Below are 25,174 nucleotides of genomic sequence, written 5' to 3' on the forward strand. Positions count from 1 at the left end.
TTCTTTCCTTCTTTCCTTCTTTCCTTCTTTCCTTCTTTCCTTCTTTCCTTCTTTCCTTCTTTCCTTCTTTCCTTCTTTCCTTCCTTCCTTCCTTCCTTCCTTCCTTCCTTCCTTCCTTCTCTTTCTCTCTCTCTTTTAATTTTCTTTCTTGTTTTAAAAATTCTTATTATTATTTCCAAACCACTATTATTATTTCCAGGGAAAGGAAATTAAGCTTAGATTCACAATCTCTGTGCTGACCCTGCCTGACCCCTTAGCCCAAGTTCCCCCTCAAAACAGTTTAACTGGGAGTGGGACCCTCCCAGGGATTTCTCTGGGAGCTGGTGCCATTCCCAGTGCAGCCTTGTGTGGATGATCACTGCTCAGAACAGTTCCCTCAGCCCAAATCAGTGCACTCCTCTTCCAGACTTGTCTGAGGTTGTGAGGGCAGCAGGACTGTGGGAATGAATCCCTCAGAGGTGAAGAGTCACTACAGGTGCTCAGAGGAGAACTGCATTTTCCTGCAGTTCTTATGTCAAAGCTGGGACACACCTGAGGAGAGACAGCAGCTGTCCCTGGGAGGTGACAGCCAGGAGTCTTTGCAGCTCCTTGAGTGGCCAGGTGTCCTCTCTGGGCTCTCCTTTCCCTTTCCCCTCCCTGACTTCTCTCTTTCTTCCTCCCCTCAGTTACACTTTTATCTCCCTCTTGGTTCTCCATATGTTTTTGTGATCGTGTCTTCACTCCAAGTCCCTCTCCCCCTTCCCTCAGCTCCCTGCACATGCACAGGCAGCCACCGTGCCTGGAGCTGCTGCTCCCCAGCCTGGAGAAGACCTGCCCTGTGCTCCATCACTCTCGGCCTGTTGCCAGGCAACGCAGCATCACATGGATTGCACTCCCAAGCTCCCAAACAAACTGCAGATACAGGGGATTTTTCTCCTACTCTTCCAGAGAGGGACCTCACCTGCCTCGCTGGCAGGTCTGAGGGGTCTCCAGCAGTCACTGGAGGAGCTGCAGCTCCTCTCTTCACCTCCCCATCTGCCAGTTTGGCACTTGGGAAGTCACACACTGAGTTTTGTTGGAAAGCAGTGGCTCCCTCCGGGCACAGCCCCACTTGGAGTGGTGGGAAACCCTGGTATGATCCTTGTCTCCCACAGGGAATTGTTGAACAGCTGTCCCACCCTCAGGCTGCACAGGGCTGTGTAATTACACAGGAGTTCTGTTTTCCCAGCTCCAAATGCTGAACTGGCTCCAGAAGTTGAGGCATGACCCGAGATTGCTCGTTGTCAGCGGGCTGATGGACTGTCAGATCCATCTCAGGAGCAGGACACGTCTCACTGTCTCCCAACCCATAATGCACAAACTGCATTTCATGACAGCCATATAACACTCCTGAGAGCAAATTTTGGCACAATTATCACCCTTTTCAGGTCATAAAAGTCACTCAGCGCTCAGCCACCTGTTTAGAGCTGTCAGCCAAAGCCTCCTGCAACCACTGCAGTGGTTAAGCACCGTGGAAAAGCCCATGTGAATTATCCCACATGAAATGCTGAGCTAAGGAGGGGCACACATGGTGTTCCCAGTGGGAATGTGTTGCAAATGCCCTGTCCTGGGCAGGAGGAGTGCTAGAGGAAGGAAGCACACCTCTCCCAGAGCTGGACATGCCTTCAGAAAGCACATTTTGCATGTGTCCTCCTGCATCTCCACACTGAAAGCTGGACTCAGCAGTGCCTCCACCACAGAAAGAAGCCTGCAAGTTGGCTTAGGTGTCCAGTCAAAACTGAGAGAGACCAAATTTGGGAAGTCAGAAACCTCCCAGCTGGGAATGGGGCACTACCAGTGGGGACCTATTGATCCAGAACATGGTTAAGGGGGTCCTGATCTGCTCCAGGGAAGCAACTGAGCAGAGCAGCTCCCTGGCACCGTGTGACACTGGAAGGGTATAGATTGACAGGTTAGGGGTTCCTCTTGCACCCTTTATTGGAAACGTTCATGCTCCATTAGCTCTCTGAAATGCCTGTGCACCAATGCACATGGCATGGGGGATAAACAAGAAGATTTAGAGATCTCTGTGTGGTCACAGAGCCATAATCTCATCACAGTTACAGGTCAGGGGGAACAGGAGAGGTACCTGAGGCCTGGAGAAAAGCCCAGTCACTCCAGTCCTCAAAAAGGGCACGGAGGAGGACCCAGGGAACTACAGGCCAGTCAGGCTCAGCTCCATCCCTGGAAAGGTTATGGAACAGCTCATCCTGAATGTCATCTCCACGCATGTGGAGGAAGAGAAGGTTACCAGGAGTAGTCAACATGGGTTCAGCAAGGGGAAATCATGCTTGACCAATCTGATAGCCTTCGGGGATGGAATGGCTGGGTGGATGAGGGGAGAGCAGTGGTTCCTGTCTGCCCTGACTTCAGCAGAGTTTCTGACACTCTCCCACAAGATCCTCGTAGTGAGGGTGGGGAGATTGAGGGGTTGAGATTGGGCAGTGGGTTGAGAACTGGCTGAGTGGCAGAGCTCAGAGGGTTCTGATGGTGGCACAGAGTCCAGCTGGAGGCCTGTAACTGGTGCTGTTCCCCAGGGGTCGCTACTGGCCCCAGTCCCGTCCAATTTAATCCATCCGTGACCTGGAGGAAGGGGCATTGCCTGTGCAGGACACACCATGAGCTTTGTCACGGGATAAACACACAGGAGGACTCCAGGAGATCTGGGCCTGACTCCCAGAGGCTGACAGAAGAATGGAGTGCAGGTGTCCCCAGGGACCCTCTCTTGTCACCTTTGCAGTGTCCCCTGGCGCAGGTGGTGGATGCTGCAGGGCTTTTGGAGGAGGCAGGTGGCACCTGCTCTGGGAACACATTGTCCCTGCAGCCAGCAGGGACCAGCAGCTGGGCTTCTCAGCTCCTCCTGCCTCCTGGGTGCTGGTGCTGAGCCCTGGCCCTCCTCGGGATGGGAGAGCTGTGGGGACAGAGGGAGAAAGAGGAGCTGAAACCATCCTCACCTCCATGTGGTGGTCAGGAGTGGAATTTTTTACCTAGATCCTTGTAATCCATTCCGCTGCTGCTTCCAGATGTTTTTGTTGTAGCTCCATGACTCAGACCAGGAGCTCTGACTCAGAATGGGACTCTCTGCTGGCGCAGGTGGGAAGGAGCATCCCTAGGAGTGAGAGGTGCTGCACCCTCTGAGATGGGAAGGCCTAATGGGGCACGTGGGCCCGGCCCTCAGTGCCAGAGCAGATCCCATCACTAACAGTGATGAGCAGGGAGGCATCTTTTGGCACTTCCTAACTGTCTGCAGGGGCCAAAGGGCCTTTTCCTTGCCTTGTGCCCTTCACACTGCCGGTCATAACATGATCAGAAGTGCCAGTCCCAAGGGGCATCACTGCTGCTCCTGAGCACCACCATGGAAGCACAAAGAGAAAATCAGCCAGGGGACCTACAGACAGACACGGATTCACGGGGCTGGGGCTCTGCATCCCTCAGCACTCAGGGGATGGATTCACACCTCAGCCCTGAGGCTGCCTTCCCCATGGCCCGCCTCGGGTGTGGCTGCAGCAGGCTGTCCTCCTGCCCCAGGCTCAGCACGGTGTCACTGTCACCCTGCAGACTGTCTGTGCATGGCAGGAGGAGGCTGTGGCGTTGGGAGTGATGTTCTCTCATTGTAGGCACGAGAGCTAATCCTCAGCAACCACAGCTATCAACAACCACAGCCAGCACAGCACTTCTGCACTCTCAGAACCAAAGCACCTTTGCTCGGCCAGAGCACTCCCTGAGTGAAGGAAAACCCAACCTAAACATTGTCTGCAGCCTCCTAAGCTTAAAGACAGGCTGGAATGGGAGGTGGTGCATGAACTCACCTCCATGGACAATCCTTTCTCCTTTCCCACCACCCTTTCCCTGCTCCACTTAAAGAGATTTGAGCGCACAGGACACACAGGACTGCAGGCAAATTCTGCTCATCATTTCCTCCATTCACAGTTCATAAGAATGGTCAACATTTCCTCTTCCTCTGGACCAGTCTGCACTACCTTGCAAAGTGGTGAAGGATCTTTAACTCGACAAAGACCCTGTGAGTGCACTCTGAGGCATTTCCTCGGGGATATGTAACATCCAGCACATGGTGTGTCCAAGCAGAGAGGCATTTGTGAATCAGAGGATGCAGAGTCTCCAAAACAGGAGTCACAGCTGCCCAAGCCATTGCTGGTAGCTGTCAGCCCCACCAGTCCATGAGGGCTGTGACCTGTGGTCTTTCCTTGCCAGCACCTGGGCGAGTTTAGATGGCACTGTGGTTGATGATGGAGCGCTTGTCCTGTAGGACAACTTGAGGGAAACCTTTCCTGCAGGAACCTGGGACTGGAATTGCAAAGGCTCTTTGACCTGGTGAGCTCAGTCCTGGATGCAGCTGCAGCAGGAGACAGAGGCTGTGTGCTAGGCCAGGTGACAAAACTCCCCTGGCCTCTGCTTGTCTCTATTTCCACCTCATGAGGTGCACTTCATTTACTTTCAGGCTGTTTTCTACCTTCTACACCAAAATGCCAGCTCTAAGGCAGTATTTTCTCCTTTTCTGCAGGACTTTCATTACATCTCTGGTTTAACAAAAGTTCTTTTGCTTTCTCCACTCTTGTCCTTTTCCTGCTTTAGAAGAACAACCATCTTGTGCTGGGAATTGTTGGCTGGACAGAAGAGCCAGCTCTCCAGCTGGCTGAGAGAGGGGATGAGGGAGATTTTTCACCTTGATGGCAAGCCCTTGAGAAAAGCAGCACTTGGGACTTGGAGTCAGCAGTGGCCACAGGATAAGAAGGGACACCAGGGTGTGGAGGTTGTGCAGCAGAGCAACAAGTAAGAGAAGAGTGAAAAGGAGTGATTTCATAGTGGAGGACAGCAAATGGCCATGAACACGATGCTCTGTGGCCTCTGCAGGGTGGTTACAGCCACAGGATGGCATCTCCAGCAGCCTCTCACAGACATTTGCAGGCTCAGAACGTGAACTTCTGAAAAACCCATCACTGGGCCCTCACTGGAGAGCAGAGAGCCCCCAGCAGGGAAGGGAGACACAGCATTTGGGGTGCTGAGATGGGCTTGAGGATGCCCATCTTCCGGGGGGCAAGGAACAATCCCCTCAGTGAGCATGGTCATGCACCACTGTGATCAGCCTTCCTGAGACCCAGCAGAGAGGGGTGACTAACTCCAGAGCGGTCCTTTATTCCAGAACGTGGCTCCAGGTGGGTTCTTGAGGAGCACACAACAGCTCCTTTGGATGCATTCCCTGCCAAGCAGTCAGCTTTTCCAAAGTTTCCCGTTGTGGCTGAGTGGTCAGATAATTCGTGTGACACGGTTTCTGCTCCCGACTGGGTGAACTTGCAAGCACAAATGTCACCATTTGTGAGCATAATTTTTCCTCTTCATGTATGCCTCTGACATTTGCTTTCCACTTACCTTTCCTGCCAGTAACATCATGCAATCATAGCTGGTGGGAGAGAGCAGAGCAAAGGGGCCAGAATGGAAAGGGACCGGGCAGGGCTAAACGGGGCCTCTGGTGCCAGGAGGCAAATGCTTCTCATCTCCCCAGGAGCTCCTCCCTGGTGCCCAGCAGCTTCAATCAGAAAAAGTGCTTCAGAAAGTCACTGCTGTCGGGAGCTCTGTGGGCTGGCAGCAGCACAGGAGGTAAATGCTGGACCTGTACAACAGCCAGCACCTGATGGCACCAGGCAGCTCACCCTGGGCTCAGGGATCCCGGTGCTGCACGGGCACACAGGGACATCTTGCAGGTCCAGATCTGCTGGGCTGGTTCCTGTTCTTCAACAGGATTTTGGAGAAACTCTATTGCTTCGGCTCACCTCCCATGGACCTCTCAGCCACAGGAATCAGGGAGCCACAAACTCCTGGGGGGGGCTGGCAAAGCATGAATTGCTTGTGACATCGGGCGTGTGGAAGCCCAGGAGCAACCTGAGGGCACAGTGGTCGGGCAGCACTGGGAGCCCAGGCAGACAGGCTCGTTCTGGGCTGTGATGCAGTGAAATATCACCAGCCACAGCTGGGTGTCCTAGTGGAATCCCCACACCCTGGATTCCCTGTGGGAGGCCACAGTGAGTGGCCTGCAGTGAAAGTCCACACGGGCAGACACATTCACCGGCATGTGACAAGTGCCACTTACCTGCTTTGGGCTTTGACAAGGCAGTGGAGATCACTGCTCTGAGCTTAATTTGCTTAAGTCTGGACAAGCAGGGGTGGTCTGGGTGCTAAACCAAGCAGAGAACCTTTTCCACCAGCCTCAGCAGCAGGTGGGAAGATCTTATACCCTCCCATTGTAGCACAGCCTCATTGTAGATGTTAAACCTTCCCTGAGCCTTCCTTTTTCCCCACAAGCCCCACATGTTCACTGCCCCCAGGACCTCCCTGCAGCGACACCAGGACAGGACAGCACACCACACAGCTTTTCCTTGGTTTAATGTCTCTGCAGTGCAACAGCCCTGCCTGGCCTGCAAGGGGGAAGCTCTTCAGAAAGGTCACTCGCCACTGTGCCTTTTGGGAGAAGGAGATTGGGAGCACACGATCTGTGGCGTGCCTCTGATGAGGAAACCATGTAGAGCCAAGCCAAGCATGAGGGAAAGGAGCATTAGGAACTCCAGAGAGAAGGATTCTCCCAGGCTGGGCTGGGCAGATCTCTCTGCAGGGAAGGGCAGGACAGAGGAGCTGCTCGGTGGCCGCTGGACATTGCCCTGTGCCCCTTCAGAGGCATTCTGGACCTGGTCCTGCCCAGCTGCAGTGACACATTCTGCTCCCTTGTCCCAGAGGGCTTTGGAGACACAGGTGCAAACCAGGACTTATCTGCTCAGAGGGGCTGCTCTAGGCTGCCAGGCAGCTGCAGAGGAGATCGCATCCAGGGTGGTGAGAGCTTGGATGTTTCCTCCTGGAGCCATGGCTTCTGCTCTGCATTCAAAATGCTGCTGGATCTCTTCTTTTTCCTAGGAAAAAAAAAAAATCCTTCATGGTAGTACATTACTGCATGCCTGATGTCGGGTTCCTTAATTATATTACTTTTTTAAGGCCAAGATCAGAGGCTGGTGCACAGGAGACTGTGAGGATTTCAATGGCTGTTGCCATTCCAGCAGGCAAAGCCCCAGCACCAGCAGCATTTCTGGAAGTTCAGGCTCCCTTTTCCCACAAACTCCATTGTATGCATAACGCAGCATCCTTCAGGGAGAGCTAAGCATCCCTCCTGAACTGGGCTTCCCCAGCCTGGGGAAGTCTCCAGCCCCACCAGAGCCTCCAGATCTTCCCCAGTGCCCCCGGAGGAGGCCACCAGGCCACTCTGCTCTGTGGCATGGAGACATTCTGAGTAAATCCCCTTATTTTTTATCTCAGTGGCTGCAGGAGGAAGCTCAGCCTGTGCTGATGACAGTGTTTCAGGCAACCACAGCACCCATCAGCGCTCGCAGCTGAGCCACCCTTGCCCAGGCACAGCCCCCGGCTTGCCAAAATGCCATCACCTTTCCCATCATCTCCCCCCCGCCCACCTCCCTGGGGGAAAAACCCCAAAAATCCACCACAGCAAAACCGCTCATCCATCCCCTCTGCAAGCCAGCAGGGGTTAATGTTGTCAGCCATGACGTCAGGATCCCAATTTGTCCGGAGAGTCCCCCTCCCCAGCCACAAACTCCCTCTCTCCTCCCCTCCTCTTGTGACTTTGCAATGAGCAGCAAAACTCCACAGGAGCTGCGGCAACAGCGCTAGGGAGGCATCCAGCCCTCCCTGCGAGAGCAGCGCTTTCGGCAGACAGGGATTTATTTATTTGCTACACATGCATATATGTATTTTTTTGTATTATTATTTACCGGGCTGCATTTGGTTTTCCCTATTTTTTTTTTTCAGCCTTTTCACAAAAAGCCCCAAACCTCCCAAGTGACGAGCCTGAGATTTCCCTAAAATAAAATACCTGCACAGTGGGGCTGCGTGGCTTCCCTTTCCCCCCTCGGAAAATAAAGAGGAAGGGGGAGCAAGTAGGTAAAATCCAGAATAAAATCATATTGCTCGAAAACTCACACGTCCTCCCTCTCTCTCTCTCTCTCTCTCTCTCACACACACACACACACACACACGCGCGCTCTTTCTCCTCCTCCTCCTCGCTGAAGGTGGGTAGCAGGAGCCATGCAACATCTGCAGAACCGGATGGCAAAAGAGCAGGAGGAAAAATAATCCAAGTGGAGTGCTCAGGGGACACTGAGTTGTTTTTTTTTCTTTTTCTTTTCTCTTTTTTTTTTTTTTGTAATTTTTTCCTTCTTCTTCTTCTTCTTCTGCCGCGTACCTGTGAGATTCGATTTCACATTTTGCTGAACCCATTTTGGGGGCATTTTATTTTTCTTTCTCTTGGGATTTTCTCCATTGCCAGAGGATGTCTCTTGTTGAGAGGATGCTGAAAGGAAGAAGAAACGAATTCTTTGACTGGCACTGAAGGAGTGGGGGGGTATTTTTCCCCCTCATTTTTTAGTTTTTTGTCATTATTCTTTTTCCCTAGGAAATCATTAACTGGGGGGGGGGTTGGTTTCTTTTTTCCCTCCCCCCCTTTTTTTGGAGGGGGATTTCAGAAGATCCATCTTTCCTTCCCCTCCCCTCCAAAGATTTTTTTTTTCATCCTTCGTCTTTGTGGAAATGTGGACATTTCAGGCAGACAGATTGAGTGGAATTGTCTCTGCTTTAGCAGCTCTTTGTCTCGCCTGCTGTGCGCAAAGGTAAGGATTGCGATCCCAGGCTGCAGGGACGGGGGGGCTGGCACAGCGCTTGCTTGTCTTGTTTGGGGTTTTCTCCATCGATCTGGATGTGGGAAAGGGGAGGGGGTTCTTTCCCCAAATCGCTTCCCCTGCCGTCTGCTATTGTTATTCCCCAGCTCCTGTCCTCCTGGGGGGAGGAGGGATGCTCATACATGAGATACGGAGCAGACTCTGCGGACGGAGCCCACCTCGCAGCGCGCGTGTGTGTGTGTCCCCCTCCCCAACCCGGGGGAAAATGGCCAAACGAAGGGTTTTGCTGGGGAACATGGTGCCCGCAGGAGCCGCCGGAGCCCCGGAGCTGCGCTACGCACCCGGCACAGGCTGCCTTGGCCGTGCCCGAGCCTGCACACGCAGCCACGCTCTCATCCGAGCGAGCTGCGCTGTGCCACAGCCCCGGCTCTGCGGAGCTCCGGGGGCGATGCCCACGGCCGTGCCTCCGCGCAGATTTATGGCACGCAACACCCTCCTCCGTGGGTGCCATCCATCCGGATCCGTCCCTGCGTGTGCGCAGCCATCCGTGCCCGCCCGGGCGCGCCCGCCCGCGGGTCACTCCGCACCGACAGCGCGCAGCTTCACCTGCCCTGCGGGGCACCGGGGCACTGCTGGCACCCATCCCCTGCCTGCTCAGGCTGCAGCTATTCCTGGGCCATGCCCGGAGCGCTCGCAGCGCTCCGGAGGTGCGGGCGCCCATCCAGCCTGGCCAAGGTGTGCGGAGCACACCTGTTTGCTCGCTCCTCCGCTGCTCTCCCACACGGGAGCAGCGCTGCCTGCCGTGCTCGCCCTCCCTCCCTCCCTCCGCACACCTGCGGGCAGGTGCGCCTGTCCGTGCGCGCTGGCGGGGGGGAGCTGCGGCGTCTCCCTGCTCAGCCATGCACGGGGAGCAGCGCGCTCCCGACGCACACATGCAGGTCCTTGCAGGGCTGTGGATGCCCAGATTTGTGTTCCCATAGTTATAAACACGCACACGCGCAGGCGCGCGCCCACCTTGCCCACACCATTCATGCGTGGTCCCGCTGTGTGGGGACACACACGCAGGCAGCTCGGGAGGCACTGCCCAAGCAAATGTGTGACATTTAAAGCCCACGGCAACCCCCTTTGCTCAGACGTGTGCCCTTGCATGTGTGTTTGTGTGTCCAGGACTGATTTTCACCCGTAGCCTGCGTGTGGATCCGTGCACAGCTCGGAGACAAAACACTCTCCATGTGCACGAGCCTCCAGCTACTCCTACACACCCCAGCCAGCAGCACGGGGTGCTGGTATGGAGATGTTTGGCTGCAAGTGTACGTGGATATGCAAAGCACATGCCCACTGACACAGAATCAGGGACACAGCACTCCGGAATTCAGTTCACAGGCTGGCTGTACGTGCTCCCTGAGCGGATGCAGACCCACATTTGCCAGGAATAGCACTGACATGCAGCTGCTCGCCCACAGCTGGGCAAATGCACGGCTCGCCTCCTCAGTGGGAGGGATGCGGCTTTTTGGATCAAAGGGAGCACTGGGAAGCAAAAGACCTTGTCCTTAATCATGATGTCGGTTTATTCCCTCACTAGGCCAACTTGTAGCTGATGAGGAGGAAAGAGTCCCCATAGCCCTCTTCCCACTCTGCCCCTTCCTGCAGGGCCCCTGACACATTGTTTGCTGTCTCTACTTCAATTTCCCTGCCTATATTAAGGGGGTAACGCAGATTCCTGAGTTTATGCCCTGTAGGAAGCCAAACAGAGGTGTCTAAATCCCTTGAGAAATGCACAGTGTCCATATTACGACTACGGAAATCTGTGTACCTAGGAATGGCTGTCTAGAGGTGAACAAATGCTGGTGCACACTCTCAGTCCTCAGTGACAGGACTGTGTTTTGCATGCTGCAAAACCTCACACACCTGCAAGGAAATCCTCAGGCTCAAGCGGACCTTGCAAGCCTGGACACGGTGTTGTGAAAATGCCCACCTGCACACACCTCTCTGGCCTTTTCCCAGTGATCAAAGCCGTGGAAGGAGGAGCTGTACCACTCTCAGCAGCATGCTCAGGACTGGAGCTCAGCCCCCTTCCCCTGCCAGCACAAGGGCTCGTTGGCTGTCCATGCACCAGAGCCGGGCCTGAGTGCTGTCTCACATCTGCACATCCTTGTCCTGTTGAGAAATCCCTGCACATCCAGAGCCCTGAGACATTCCCAGGCTCCGAGGGGGTCCTACACACCTCCACCCACACCCCTAGGGAGAGTCTGGGCACCGGGGAACCCAGCCTCAGGCACCCACAAACGCTCACTTCTGTGTTCCTCATAAATCTTGTCCACAGCCCAGTGCCTCATCACAACCCAGCAGAGCAAGGTCTGCACCCACCATCACCTCCAGTCACCTCCAGTCACCTCCAGCCGCTGGCTGGGATGTGGTCACACACATCTGTGCACGTTCTGTAGCTGCACCCAGTGCTCTCCCGTGTCTGTGTGTCTGTGTGCACCGGCAGGGAGTCCCTACACCCTCCGTGCAGCCAGGAGAGCACGCCTGTCTGTCTGTCTGTCTCTGTGTGCAGACACACGGACATGCCCAGCGCCAGCCCCGCTGTCCAGCCAGGCAGAGGCAGTGCCGTGGTGCAGCTTTCCAGGTTGACTTGGATGGATGTGGGAGGCGGTGTTGACAGGGAGACATGCTGTTGTGGTGGGTGACTGCAAAGAGCAGCAGTTGTCAGCGGCAGGGTCTGCATTCTCATGCAAAGCAGGGGACGAGGGTGGCACAGAGGCTGGCTATTCAGGCAGAAAACCTGATCTACCCCGCGGCACTGAATAGGTCCAATGTTTTTAGCATGCCCTGCTTTCTGGTTTCCCACCTTCAGTTTTGGTTTGGCTCTTGGGCTGATTTTAGAAGGAACTCCCTTCTCGCTGTGATGGCTGGATTGGTGTCAGGGAGGACATCTGCCCCCCTCTGTGTGCAGGTTAAAGGGTTGGGAGGGAAAGGATTGCTGCTCTGGCACACAGAGGGGAAGATGGACTCCCCTTCCCTGTCTCTGCCTCTTGATCTGCGTTGCTAAGAAGTCACGGTGATGCTGAGTGACAGAAACTGAATTTTTACACGGCAAAGATCAGCTGTATATTGAGGCCACAGGAGAAAAAGGAGCATTGTTTCCTCGTTTGCTTCAATAATCTGAAGAAACCCCTGGGTGCAGTGAGAAGCAGAGGCACTGGGGTGTGTGACAGTGCAGGGTGCCTGCTGGGGGCCACTTGTGTAGTGGGGACCTTGGGACATGCCAGGTCTGTGCTGGGTGATGTAAGACCCAGAGCAAGAGCCCAGTGTGGCTGAGGAAGGGGAGTGAGACCTGCAAGAGAGAGGCTGCAGCTGCCCCACACACAGCCCAGGGGGACAGAAAGGACAATTTCTGCCTGTGCGTGTCTGTGCACCCCTCTGTGGGCAGGGCACAGTGAAGCCCCCCAGGTGTGTGGGTCAGTGGCCAGAGAGAGTGTGCTCATTGAGGGGGGCAGCAGGCAGACCCCTGGGGTGCCTACACCAGAGGGAGTAGCAAGGGATGGGGCTTGGGGTACCCTGGAGTCAGGGTGAGCTGCAGAAGAGGAGCCAGAACACTGCCGACACTTCTGAGTCACCTCCCAGGATGGCTTAGAGGCCCTGGTAGGGGCCTGTGTGGGGCTTGTGGGAAGCTGGGGGGCTGAGAGCTGTGCCAAGGACAGAAAACACGAGTGAGAGAGAAAGCAGAGAGGCTCTGCCCATGGCTGAGGTGCTCTGAAGGATGCTGAGGTGCCTGGTGCCACACGGGATGACGAGGACTCTCTTCTTTTGTCTTTCAGCCCCTCCACTGGAAATATTTCTGTGGTGAAAGAGATTGTGGACAAACTGCTGAAGGGCTATGACGTCCGCCTCAGGCCTGACTTTGGAGGTACGGAGAGGGCCGGCCGCGGGCAGCGGGGCAGGGGCTGCTCTTGTGTGTCTGTGCTGGCACCTCGGCCACTCACAGCACGCACAGACCCCAGGGAGTGCTCCCACCAGACCTCTTCAACCCCAGCCCTCATGTCCTTGTTGCCTTCTCCCTCCCAGTTCTTTCACCCCTCCTGCTTTTCCTTCTCCCCTCGCTGGCTCCTCTCCTTCCAGCATCACCCATCTCTGCAGACAGCTCGGGTGTCCGTGGTGTGACGTTTCTGGGGATATTTTGCCACAGCAGAGACACTCAGCTCTTCCTTGACTCCAAGCTTTCCTCCATCACAGCCAACAAGTCATCCTTCCTCCATTTCTGCTCCCAATGCCACATATTTTGGCTCTTTTCCCTGCAGAGGGTCCAGGTGATTGCTGGTGGGGCTGTTGGTTGGCCTGCAAGGCTGCCCCCTCAGCAACAGTGTGGGATAAAATATTCCCTGGGGAGCTGGTGGCCTGACTGCCATTCAGTAGGAGCTGCAAGGATCTGCAATTTTTCTCTTGGCTCCTGTGAGCAAACAGGAGAACCACAAAGGCCTGGGGGAGATGAAACGTGGAAAACCTTTGGGTACTGCCATGTTCCCAGGTCTGGTTGAGGTCCATTTCTTCAGTGGAGAGGCACAGCTGACTGCACAGGGAGGGGGATTGAGGACTTCTGATCTCAACCTGCCAAGCTTGGCTGTTTTAGGTAGTTTTTGGGCAATGCTATTTCCTCCTCGTGAGGAGATGTGTGGGGTTGAGGGATGTTCGGCCCACAGGAGGACAGCTGCACACCGAGGTGTCCCTCTCCATAGGACTGATGGGAAACAGGCTCGTGCCTCTAGGAGAAGAGAGGCCAAATATTTGGTGGTTCAAAGGAGGACTTTTCACCCAACAGGGCTGATCCATAGCTCCTAGAAGCTGGGAGTGGAGGAACAGCCTCACTGATTTCATCAGGTTTTGGATGCACCCCAGTGTACTGCAGTTTCCCATGAATAAATCCACCTATCGAAACCTCTGATTTCCCTGTACCTCCCCCAGACCTGCCCCATGCACTGACCACCCCGTACCCTTCAGCAGAGACTCCCTTCCATCCCCACAAACACCGTCCCCACTGTCCTCATCTCCTTGTTCTACCCTGTGGTGGAACAGGGGTTTTCAGGTGGCAGCACCAAGCGCTGCCTGGGGGCACCAGGGAGGGCTCTGGGCTGGGGGAGATGATGCCCATCTCTCCGTGGTGCTCAGGAGCACCTGGAAGGTCACCCCACTGCAGTGGGGAGACACTTTGGGTGCAGCATTCTGCAGGCAAACAGGGGTTCCCCCTCTTCCCTCGTTCCTTTGAACATGGGATATGGCTGGCTTTGATTTAAAGGCTCTGAAATGTCCCTACTACCTGGCCAGCCCTGATCACAGAAATTGGTGCAGTCACATTTTATGAGGGGGAGAACTGTGGAGATGACATAAAACTGGAAGAGAACCACGGTGTAAAGCCACGGCGCTGATTATGATACAGTGAAGCAGGAGGTGAGCTGGCTCCGCAGAGCCACGGAGCAGAGGGGAGCACTGGGCTGGGGGTCCAGCAGGTTCTGTTCCCTGATTCCAGGTCCCCAGGGCATCCAGGACAGGGCCCAGCCCTTCCTTCGGTGCGGGGCTCGGCGCAGGCGGCTCTGCTGACCCTGCCAGGTCTGTGCGGTGCTCGGGCTGGGCTCGGCAGGCGCCGCGTCCTCCCGGGCTGCAGAACGGATGGGGCTGGGCAACCGTGGCGTTTTATTTGATTTTACTCTGAATTCCCAAAGCACAAGCTGCATTTCTCCTCACTCAAGCAAAGAGACAGAATTATGACCATAAATCCCTTCCCTGTAATGGCCTCGCTGTTGCCCTTCACCCTTTCTTGTCTTTCCCTTTGCTCACGAGAGCAAGGTCCTGGTGGGGAGCACCTTTGGTGCTTGTGGTGCAGGGATGCCCAAACTATCAGCATTCCTGGCTCCCTCCCCCGGAGGACAAGCTTATCCAGGCAAAATTCCTGCAGCATTTCCAGCTGGGCTGACACAAGGGTTTGGAAGCTGGAGATCATTGGTGTTATTAGCCCAGGGGAAAGGGGTGGAAGTTTCCTTGTACCACTGCTGTACCCAGAGCTCACCAGCTCTCTGGAATTTTGGATCAAACCCATTTCTAGGAGAAATCCAGTGGGATCATGCCAGGAGGTGTCTGTGTGGCTCTCAGTTCATCCATAGTCCTGCTGTGGAGATGGTGAAGTTCTCCCCAGTAAACTGTGTGCAGCTGGCACAGCGCTAGGACCCACAGGAACAGCCTGAGCTGTGTCAGGGGAGGCTTGGCTTGGATATTAGGAAAAGGTTCTTCCCCCAGAGGGTGACTGGGACCTGGAACAGCCTCCCCAGGAAATGGGCATGGTCCCAAGGCTGCCAGAGCTCCAGGAGCACTTGGACAACGCTCTCAAGGACAGGGTGGGATTGTTGGGTGTCCTGGGCAGGGACAGGAGTTGGATGATCCTTGTGGGTCCCTTCCAGCTCAGGATGCTCTGTGATTCTATGGAAGAGGCACGGTTTGGGCAAAGCCCTGGAACCTGTGTGTGTGCAGCCCTGCTGTCTCCCAGGGATGTGTGGGACTGGGCTGAGCTCCAGTTCCAGTATCCAGTTCTCCAGCCTTGTGCTCCACGGGGACTGTCCTGCCACCCCTCCTCTGCCTTCCAGCTGGGCAAAATGTGTGTAAGCCCTCTCTGCTGGGGGAGACAATCCCACCACCCACCTGTGCTCCCGTCCTGGGAACACCAGTTAGCACGAGCTGGGAATAGCCAAGGCAGCACCTCGGAAGGGTGGCAGGTCCTGCTGGGAGCCGTGTGCCCTGGAGGAATGTCACAGAGCTGTCTCAGGGCTGGCCAGCAGTGACCAGAGGGTCTGGCTGGACAGGCAGCTGTCTGCCCGAGTGGAGGGGACTGGAACAAAGCAGCTGCTATGCAGCTGCCCGTGTGCCAGGGTGAGCTGTGCCTCTAATGCAGAGCCTTCAGCTCTCTGTGGCTCAAGGATGAGGTGCTGGGGGCAGGAAGGTCACAGCAGCCAGTGCTGGGCTCCCCAGAGGTGTGGGCACAGCAGGATCCTTCCCAGACAGATTCCCACATGAGAAATGCAACCCACAAAAGCAATAAATCAGTCTGGCTTCTCTTCCTCCCTTCCCTGCTCTTTCTTGCTTGCTTTCCCCGTGTTTTCCTCCTGCAGCAGTGTTGTTTCCTTCTTGCCATCCTGCCCCACATCAGTGGCAGCCACCCTGCTCTGTGCCCACCCTGCCAGCCTTGAGCACAGCGTCCCACCTGCCCATCCTGGGGTGCCTCCTCCATTCACCCATGGCTGCTGCCTGTAGAGCAGGAGGAACTGGGTGCCTTTGGATGGGAAGGCACGTGGAAAAGCCTGTTCCCATGCACCCTTTGCCATGGTGAGGCAGTTCTTGCCCCTCACACTCTTCCTAAGAGAGCCCCAAGGCCCATCCCAGCACCCCCACCCAGCCCAGGATGCTTCCACAGCTCCAAACACAACTCACGGCTCCCCAGTCCTCTTTCTTTTTTTTTTTTTTTTTTTTTTGAGAAAGAGAACTCCGCCTAATGCCAAAAGGAGGACAGACCTGCTGGGGATTGCAGTTCACTTTTTAATTTTGAGATGCCTCGTTAGCTCTGGGCTGAGCTGAGTGGCTGAGAAGCATCAGCCACTCGCTCTCCTCCCTCTCCCCCCACCCCCTTGGAAACCCATTAGGCCGATGAGCAGGTCGGCTCTCGGGGGTGGTGCCGTGGCAATGAGTGCCGTGTGCTCACCTGGGGAGCTGGGCTCAGTGGGGGGACACCAAAGGGGAAAGCTGGAGCTGCGTGGAGATGATGGAGAAATCTGGGAGCAACTCCAGCAGAAAGCTACCCTGGTTAGGTGGGAGCAGCCTGAGGGACAGGCCTCTCTCAGGTTTCTACATTCCCCAAGCCCTGAGTGTCACACCACGCTGGAGAGATGTGGGACGGTGCCAGGGTGGGACATGCAGGGACCACAGGGCTGATACAGGAGAGGGCCTGGGACTGAAGGGACAGGACAGAGTCATGGCAAAGCAAGTCCACAGGGTCTGGCCAGGGTTGTGGCAAGGATCTGGAACATCCTCCAGGAGGGATTTGCAGGGAGGAGCACGATGCAGCCAGGCCTCCAAGAGGGAGATCTTTGTCCTGGTACTGCAAGAGCAGCAGCAACGCAGAGAGAGGCCTTTTGGTCTTTGGGACAGGACAACGTCCTGACATGAAATCACAGGTGGGAGCCATCCAGATGGCCCTGAGGGATGGACAGTCTGGGGGGTGATTTGTGTAGCACGCTAATTACACCACGAGGCAAGCAGGGTGCTCATGATTTAGGGCTGGGTGAGCAGGGGATGCTGCAGATAATGTCTGGGAATCATTGCAGAGCCACGGGTAGGGGAGGCGGGGAACTTTCAGAGCAGCGCCCTGGCTCTTGTAAGTGCTCTTAGGCACTCACTTTCAGAAGCATTAGTTCCATAGGAGAAAAAAAGGAAGGAAAAAAAAAAGCAAAAGAAAGCAAACTAAGATCATATTGCCCCAGGGTAGAGAAGGCAGTGAAGGAATGGCAGGAAGATCCCACTTGAGCTCGTGACTCAGCTGCTCGCTGTTGGTGCAACATTTCCAGCCCGAAACTTTGCAAGAGTTTCAAGCAGATGTTTCTTTATGGCTTTCCAGCATCATTTGCAGATCTTGGTAGCCAGAAGCAAGGTGAGGGCATTCTCTGCTCCGTGCTGCCAGCCCTCCTGGAGTGCAGGGTTCCTGGTGTTTCTCCTAGGGGGGTGCAAGTGTCTGGAAATGCCTGGTGAAAACAGAATGACCGTGAAGCCCTTGGGATTGCACAGTAAATCCTGGGTTTTCATGCCTGTGGGGCCAGCAGCTTTCCCTGCCCCATTTTTAATTCAAACTTCCCTAAAGAAAATTAGCACTTGAGGGGTCTTGGGTTGAAATGAGCCTGTGTCCTGCTCCTCATCGGCTCTGGTCATGGACCTGGCTTCCCAGCTCTCATCGCCTTCATCTGGGACATCCAAAACCCTCCTTAGCTGCAACATCTTGGCTTTCCTCCTTCCTGTCCCCTGCCCCTCCTGCTCTCAGCTCCTCCCTGCTCCATCACACCTCCACCCTCCTCGGGACCCAGCCCTGCTCCCATGTCCTGTTTATTCCCCAGTATTCCTCCCTCAAAGGTCACTTCAAATTCAGTGGAGCTGGGGGTGAAATCCTCAGCCTTTCCCTGTGTAACAGCATCACTTGAAACGCAGAACTGTAAAAATAAATGATTGCTGATGCATAAAGTGTTGCAGTGAAGCATCGTCAGTGGTTCAGGGCTCCAAAACTGGCGGGGCTGCGCCGGCTGGCACGGATGCAGCAGGGGATGGGGGGGCTTGTGTTATTTCCCTGGCCCACCAGCCCTGTGTGCCTGGGAAACAGCTGCTCTTAGTGGTCCTGTGCTGGAAGGAAAGGGAATTTGGTGTCTTCCATGGTCAAGGCTGGTGGTATTGGTAAAGTCTTCCCGAAAACGTCCCTGTTTCCCACTGGGTGTCGGGTGGTGGCTTTTTCCAGGCAGCTAGCTTGCTTTGGACTTTGGAAGGGGAGGGGGGGAAATCTCAGGAAAAATGATTCAGAAATTTCTGAGAACAAGCCAAGGCGTGTACATGCTGGGGGTTTTTTTTTCCTGTCCTAAAATGTTGGGGGATGAAACCGGCGGCGCCTACAGCAGGGCTGGCCCCTGTGCATGTGGAGCAGGTGGGTCGCTGGGCCACCAGACCTGGCACAAGGGCTGCTCTGGGGTGTGAAGCAGCACCCCAGAGCAGTGATGCTGCTGCAGGAGGACCAGGGTGTGGGGCTGGAAGAGGGCAGTGGGGGCTGGTCCTGGGCTGCCTGTCTGGGGTGCCACAGGAGCTGCTCACCTGCCTTTCTAGGCTCTAGCTCTCAGCTTTCCAGCCCTCTTCCCCTCCTCTTCTGTGGCAAAAAAAATGTTTAAATCTCAGAGCAGCCAGATTCAATTTTCCTTTTGCTTCTGAGATGCCTTGAGCCAGCTCTTTTGGGACAGAGAATTGAGATTTAGCAGGAAAGGCTCTTGTCCTACCAGGGACAGCTCCTTCCCTACCCAAAGTTGGGCACGGGGTGAACCTGAAATGCTGCACTTTCACAGAGCCTGACTCCACCAGGAAATGTCGCCCTTCTGCCCCCATAACGTGGCTGGGCAGAAGAGCAGCTCTGGGTTTGAAAGCAGAGGGGTAATCATGGATCAGGCTTGGGAAAGGATTTAATTGGAGAAGGAGAGACAGAAGCTGTCTGGAAAGTCTGTAAACCCCAGTGTCACTCAAGGCCAAAGGGAAGGTGGATACCTGCTAGGGCTGTCAGCAGTCCCCCTTTCCTTCCTGAGTAAAGAATATTGAGAAAAGGCCATTCTTGGTCAGTAAAACTGGCTGCAGCTGTGCAGCCCTCATTCCTGCCCAGTTTATGTGACTTCTGGCTCCAGACCATGGGTCACGTCCTCTCTAGGGCTAATCCAGAAGGAAGATGACAACCTCCTGCTGTTGTGTCTTACTTCATTAACTGAAGTGGCAGGAAATGAAAGGATCCCGTCCTTCTTGGGACATATGTGGATGTTAACACATTGCCACATGACGGAATTTCTATTTTTTTCACTTTGCTCTTTTTATACCAAATACATTCTGTGAAAAGGACTCGGAGGCTGTAAAGTCAGACACACAAGGCTTCAGAAAAGCCAGGACTGGGGTTTCTCCAGGGATCTGTATTTGTGAGGGTGCATCAGGAGGCAAGGTCCAACAGTTGCTTCCTCCTGAGCAGCCCTACAGAGCACATCAGAGATGCCATTTACACATGGAGCTGGTGTTTCTCATTCCCTTCATTCCAGAGGGGGACAGGCTGGGAGCATGGCAGTGGGGACAGCTGAGGTGGCCACAGCAGGTGATTAGGGTGGGTCGAGGTGATTGCCTGATGCAAACCTGTGACTGAGCAGCCAAAATCCATCTTGGACTTGTGCTTTGCTGGCTGCTCTGTGCTCAGACCTGCTGTCCACACAGCATCAGCTGCTTTTATAACTGCTGTGAAGCACACCAGTACAGCAGGAGCATGTTCACACCTCCCCCCCGAGAAGACAAAGGTATCTCCTGCTGAGGGCTGCCCAGTGAAAATGTGATTTTCCAGGATGCTTGGCAGCACTGGAGCCAGGCTCTGCCTGGTCAAAGCACCGCTCCTGTTGATTTCAGCCACAGCTGTGAGCGCTCAGCCCCAGCTCCCCAAGAGAGACGCACAGAGTTCACCGAAATCTGTGAGCTTTGGGTGACTCGGGGAGGATGGAGCACATAGGAACCCTGTGACACATCCAGTCCTGAAGAACAGGGCTCAGCCACAAAAACATCTTCCCTTTCCTGTGGGCTTCCCCCTGGCTCACTGCAGGGCAGGCAGGGACCCCACTGCCAGTGCTGCCCTGCTGCAAATCCAGCCTCTATCAATCAAGGGAAGGGAATGAGCAGGGATGCTGTGGACAGTTTAATTAAGAACTGGCTCCACAACGTCCATTCAGCAGTGGGCATCCTTCCACCTAACCTTCATCCATTTTGTTTTCTTCACGATTTGGTTCTTGAGGGCACTAAAGTTTTAGGATATTAGACAAGTCCCTTCCTCCCGTGTGACAGAGCTTGTGAACCTCTTGCTGCACGTTGGACACACTTGTGCATTCGTGTGTGGCCACACTTATTATCCTCCTTCCGAGACAGGAATCTCTGGCACAGAGCAGTGGAGGCAGTTTTGGGAGAAGACAGCAACGGAGATGAGCTCCCCTGAGTCTCAGCCCAGAGTCAAATTGGCCTTGGGTTACTGGGCAAGCTGCGTGCCTGCCACAGAGCTCTGCCTGGTTTTCAGCATTTGGTGTTCAGTGGGGAACACGAAGTTTTGCTGTCATCCATTCCAATGTCCTTCCACTGCAACTGGAGGTGTTGATTCTCATGCTTATGTCCACGCCTGTGTGGGATAAATGCATCTGGTTGCTCTTCTGCTTCCTTTTCCCCCTTGGCTGGTGCAGTGTCTCCCTGCAGCTCTGCTCAGGCCCTGACACAGCTGCTTTCCAGCCCTGCTGGAGCAGTCCATGGCAAAGATCTCTCTTAAAACCAAGATGTCATCATCGTTTTAACTAAGCTTTTATTCCAGGAATTTTGCCTCTACCCTTAGTCATAAATTTTTACAGCAAGATGCAATGCATTCGAGTAACTGATTAGACAGAATAATTCCAATACTTCTTAATTAATTAACTGCCTAAAAGCAGATTGTTATTTACAGCCAGTCTGGAGGATGTTTGCCACATCACCTGGACCCATCTTCCTCGTTGACAAACATCAACGTAACACTCACCATTTCTGAGATTACTCCTGCCAGGAAACTTGCCTTCGAGGGGCTGCCACTGAAAGCAAGATGTGAAAGGAGTGTAAAATCCATTAGTAGAAGTCCTTTTGGTTACTCAAAATATATTTCCACTGCCCTGGAGCTGTTCATCAGAGTAGCTTTACATACCTGCATCGTTCATTTCCTAAGACTCCCAGTATCCCAGTTAGGCAGAGAAATATTTTTAATCCATATAACACGAAATACAAAAGCCAAGAAACGTGCTGTAGTTTTACTGCTGTGTGAAAGAGACTCTGTGTGTGCACGTCACTTTTCTCACCTATGTCTGGTTCAAAGAAAAAAAAGTCGGAGGCTGCTACAGTGTCAGGCTGGCTGGATGTAAGAGGGTTTTTTTTGGTGGTACTGACAGTGCTTGGTTTGTAAAATCCATTCTTGCAGAGAGCTCTTGCTGGAGGTTTTTACGTCTTGATATTTCATGTGAAATATCATGCACTTGTTAAAGCATGACCAGAAAGGTGGACAAGACAAACGAGGTGCTTAATGAAGGCACAAGGTCCTTCAGAGGAATTCACATCACGTGGGTGAGAAAGGGCAGTGGTGGATGGTGGAGCCCTGGAGGATGAACACAACGGTCAGCTGAACAGGTTTTCTGGAGATCCAGGGATTGATCCTGTTCCGACAAAAGGGAAGGAAGCAGAGCTCTTGTCCCTTCCCCCTGGGATGTTTGGTCTGAGCAGAGTGGGAATGTCAGGCTGGGCTGGGAAGCACCGATCCTGCTGTTCCTATAGGCTGTTTTTCTGGCTGTGGCATTTATCCTTGCTTCTGTGTCACAGCTAAAAACTCTTTTTCTCCTCTTATCTTTCCCCCCTCCCCTTCCTGTTTCTCCTGTTCTTTGCAGTCCTGCAGCAATGCTGCTGTTAAATAATTGTGCTCTCAGAGATGTCCATGCTTGTGACAGGGGTGAGCCCAACCTACCGTGTCCAGAATTCCCCTCCCTAGACCTCGGGACCTCTTAGTTCAGCTCTGGGATAGCTCCGAGTGTAGTTCTAGTAGGAAGAGAGACTCTGTAAAATTACATCTTGTTGTTCCATATTTATTCTCCCTCAGTGGTTTCCATGTCAAACTTGCTCAGTTTACCAGTCAAAACAAGATATTTCTACCTGCCAGCTCTGCCAGCTCAGCCTGGGCTCTGCAAATCAAGCTGTGCTCTCTGTGCCCTGGACATCATCACTCGCCAAAAAGGAATCTCAAATCAGGGCTGAGCGGGATGGGATGTTGATTATGCACAAATATAATTTGTTCTCGGGTGGTATTAGGGGCTCTGTGCGACAGATAGCAGCAAGGCTCCTGTGCTGTGCAAATATTGACTAACAAATCTTCCCCACCACCTGGGGGAGGATGGGCCACCACTGGGGCCATTTTACACCTCGGGGACACCAAGAGGGGGCATTTTTTTGGGAGTGATGGCAAAAACCCACAGCATGGCACTGGGAAGCTCTGCTTCCTGCTATTCTCTTTACTTGTGAGAACAGACCTAAGCACCTTCAGAGCTCTGGTCCATTGCTTGGTCACCAAGGTGTGCCCTTTCCTGCAATGTGGTGTCCTGTGGAATCCCCACAGGGAACAGGCAGGTGAGCCCACTTGTTGGCGTGGAGAAATGCCGTGGTATAGACATAGGAAAGGCTCTTAATTAATGGGCGCTAATCTTGGCCACAAATAGCTCCCCTTCTGATGGGTGAAGCAGAAGGACTTTCCTCAACACCCTCTCCCAGAACACCTGAAATTTTGTGACTTTGATCATTGGCAGAATGTTTAAAGAACCCCTTTATGTATGTGGCAGAAAATATATTTACTGTGTGTGATCATGTCATAGAGCAGGAAAACCAGGAAGGGTGCCCTGGCTATTGCACTGCTTTCAGCTTTACTCTTGTGCTCCTCTAGTGAATCCCCCACGGGCTGTCAGCAGGAAGGGACACCAGAGCCTTCCCTGTCCCCACGTGAGGCTCCACTCTGAGCCTGCAGAGCCATTTCAGCCACTAAAAGCCACGGTGGGCTTTTATCTGTGGCACAGCCCAAGGGCAGTGGAAGATGTAGGGTGACTGCCTTGGTTCCTGTGACACTTGGTCACCCCGTGCTCGCCTTTGGGACAGTCAGCTGAGCTGGGAGAGCACCAAAGTGTCCCTTCCTCTTCCACAGCTCTGTGCTGCAGAGCCAGGATGGGTTTTTCTGGCCAGCAGATCTTTCCAAGCGCACCCCCTCAGCTACCTGGAGTACTTCTTACTCTTCTCTTGCTCACAGTGAGACAATTCACACCTCTTGAGACCACAGCAGGTGACATCTCCAGGCTGGGGGAACCTTGTGCCATAGGAAAAGCCACGCCCAAGGGCAGTTCAATGGGTGATGCATAAAAAGGGGCTGCCCGTGGCAGTGGCAAAGCTCTGGGTGAAACATCAGAAGCTGTCAGGCCAGGAGAGGAGGCCACCCAGGTCACAGATGTCACCTGGAGAAGGAAAATCCCACTCTCCTGGCCCCTGGGGAAGGATCTCAGCTTGGCAGGAAATTTTTGGAAGTGAGGGAGAGGGAAGGCTATGAGCTGAATTTTTCCTCTTATCCTCCTTTCACAGCAAAAATAGAACATTTATCACAAGTTCCCCTACATGTTTTTCTTCCCTATTGCACACTAGCTCCTTGCTAGTATTGGATGCTCCAGAAAAAAAGGAATTGATGAGTACTCAAGTTAATAATGTGTGCTTATTGTGTTGATGAATTGCTGGAGATGAATATATATGTAAAAGCTCTGCAAGATTCGCTCATCCATGCATCCTGAGTGAAAGCAATTATTTTGGTGAGCAAATGGGACTCTAGTTTTATGTTTTAATAAAGAGGTTCTGGGGTAAAAGGCAACTTTTGTCCCAGATATTATTGCAGATCAACCCTTGCTGAAATAATGGAAACACCAGCACAGGCGGCAATCTTTCCAAAGCGGGTATCTTAGAATTATTTTTCCTACTAAACTCTTGCAATTCTTGGTCACCACCGAATTTCATAAGACCTTCCCTGTCTTCAGACAGTGGAGAAAGGGCAGGACCACCTGAACAAAGCCCATCCAAGAGCCTCAGAAACGAAGGGATGGAAAGTTATCATCCCATGGATAACATTTGGAAAGAGGGAGGCTTGTTCTTGTGTGTGTGCTTTGTTTCTCGTGATTCCTAACCAGAGAAGAATTTACTGTGGATGTAATGATATTTTCAGGCCTGATTCACTCCATTTTTTCAATACTTGCCCTGTAAATTGTCCTGACTGCCCCTGAGTGTAAACCTTGGGCATTGTGCAAGTTTAGCCTGTCCCAACCTGGCCATCGTGTTCCTTTTGTTTTTTCCCCACATGCTGGGCATGTCCAGCTGGATTCAATCCAGGAGTTCCATGCTGTGGTATCCTTTAAAGACAACAGTCTGTAAACAGTGATGAGGAAGTGTGACTAACCCATAAAAAAAATTTGAAAACAGGGAAGAAAAAAAGAGAAAACACCTTGTTGTTGTCACTTTGATAAAAATGACAAGTCCAGGTATTTCGTTGTTGTTACAAACACTTCCAAGACAGAGAAATGGATTTGATGTGAACAGAGCAGCTTGTGTTAACCCATTTGAATTAATTTGGCTCAGCTCATTTGCAGCTAAGGGGATTAGATGGCTCAGGATTGGGTAAGGTGTGAGAGTGTTTTCCCAGACAGGTCACTCCCCATAGTCCAGGCCAGGTCTGCAGTTGCTTTGGGGGAGAATATTTCTGGTGCACATCAGAGAGAGGCTCCTCCATGGAGAAAACATTTATTGCCAGAAAAGCCCCAGCACTGAAAAGCTGGGTCAGCACCTTCATGCCCTGAGTGGGCAGGTGAGAAGTGAGACATTCCAGTGGGCAGCTCGGGAGGAACTTCCCCAGCTGCCAGCAGGGAAAACTGCTGAATGACCTCACCTGTGGGCCATTGTGGCCATCCCACCTCAGGGGGTGGAGTGAGGGATTGCATTATAAAGAGTGTTTTTGCGGCTGTGATGAGTCCTGGGGGTTGGTCTGCTCTGAGCTGGGGAAGCTGCCTGTGGTGAGTGTGTTCTGGTACATGGTTAAATAC

At 53.5% G+C, this 25,174-nt stretch overlaps 1 protein-coding gene and 1 long non-coding RNA gene across 3 annotated transcripts in view; one reads left to right on the plus strand and one right to left on the minus strand.

Annotated features, from left to right (window-relative positions):
- Nucleotides 1-6,400: 6,400 nt before the first annotated feature.
- Nucleotides 6,401-8,348, minus strand: LOC121670272. The gene is made up of 2 exons (XR_006018095.1): nucleotides 8,276-8,348; nucleotides 6,401-6,935 (listed from the first exon to the last, which is right to left on the minus strand). It is a non-coding gene; the product is annotated as an uncharacterized LOC121670272 (long non-coding RNA).
- The window catches only part of LOC121670271 (gamma-aminobutyric acid receptor subunit beta-4), a 70,983-nt gene continuing 53,479 nt past the window's right edge, over nucleotides 7,671-25,174 (plus strand). The window contains exons 1-2 of one of the 2 annotated variants that reach the window (XM_042040221.1): nucleotides 7,671-8,699; nucleotides 12,530-12,618. In XM_042040221.1, the coding sequence (XP_041896155.1) occupies nucleotides 8,620-8,699; nucleotides 12,530-12,618 (169 nt within the window). In that variant the 5' untranslated portion in view covers nucleotides 7,671-8,619. The remainder of the gene's footprint in view (nucleotides 8,700-12,529; nucleotides 12,619-25,174) is intronic. The other variant, XM_042040220.1, reaches the window with a different exon arrangement.

Source organism: Corvus kubaryi, unplaced genomic scaffold, assembly GCF_017639235.1.
Source record: "Corvus kubaryi isolate FWS band 111438036 unplaced genomic scaffold, C.kubaryi_AGA036_p1.0 37395, whole genome shotgun sequence".
NCBI lineage: Eukaryota > Metazoa > Chordata > Aves > Passeriformes > Corvidae > Corvus > Corvus kubaryi.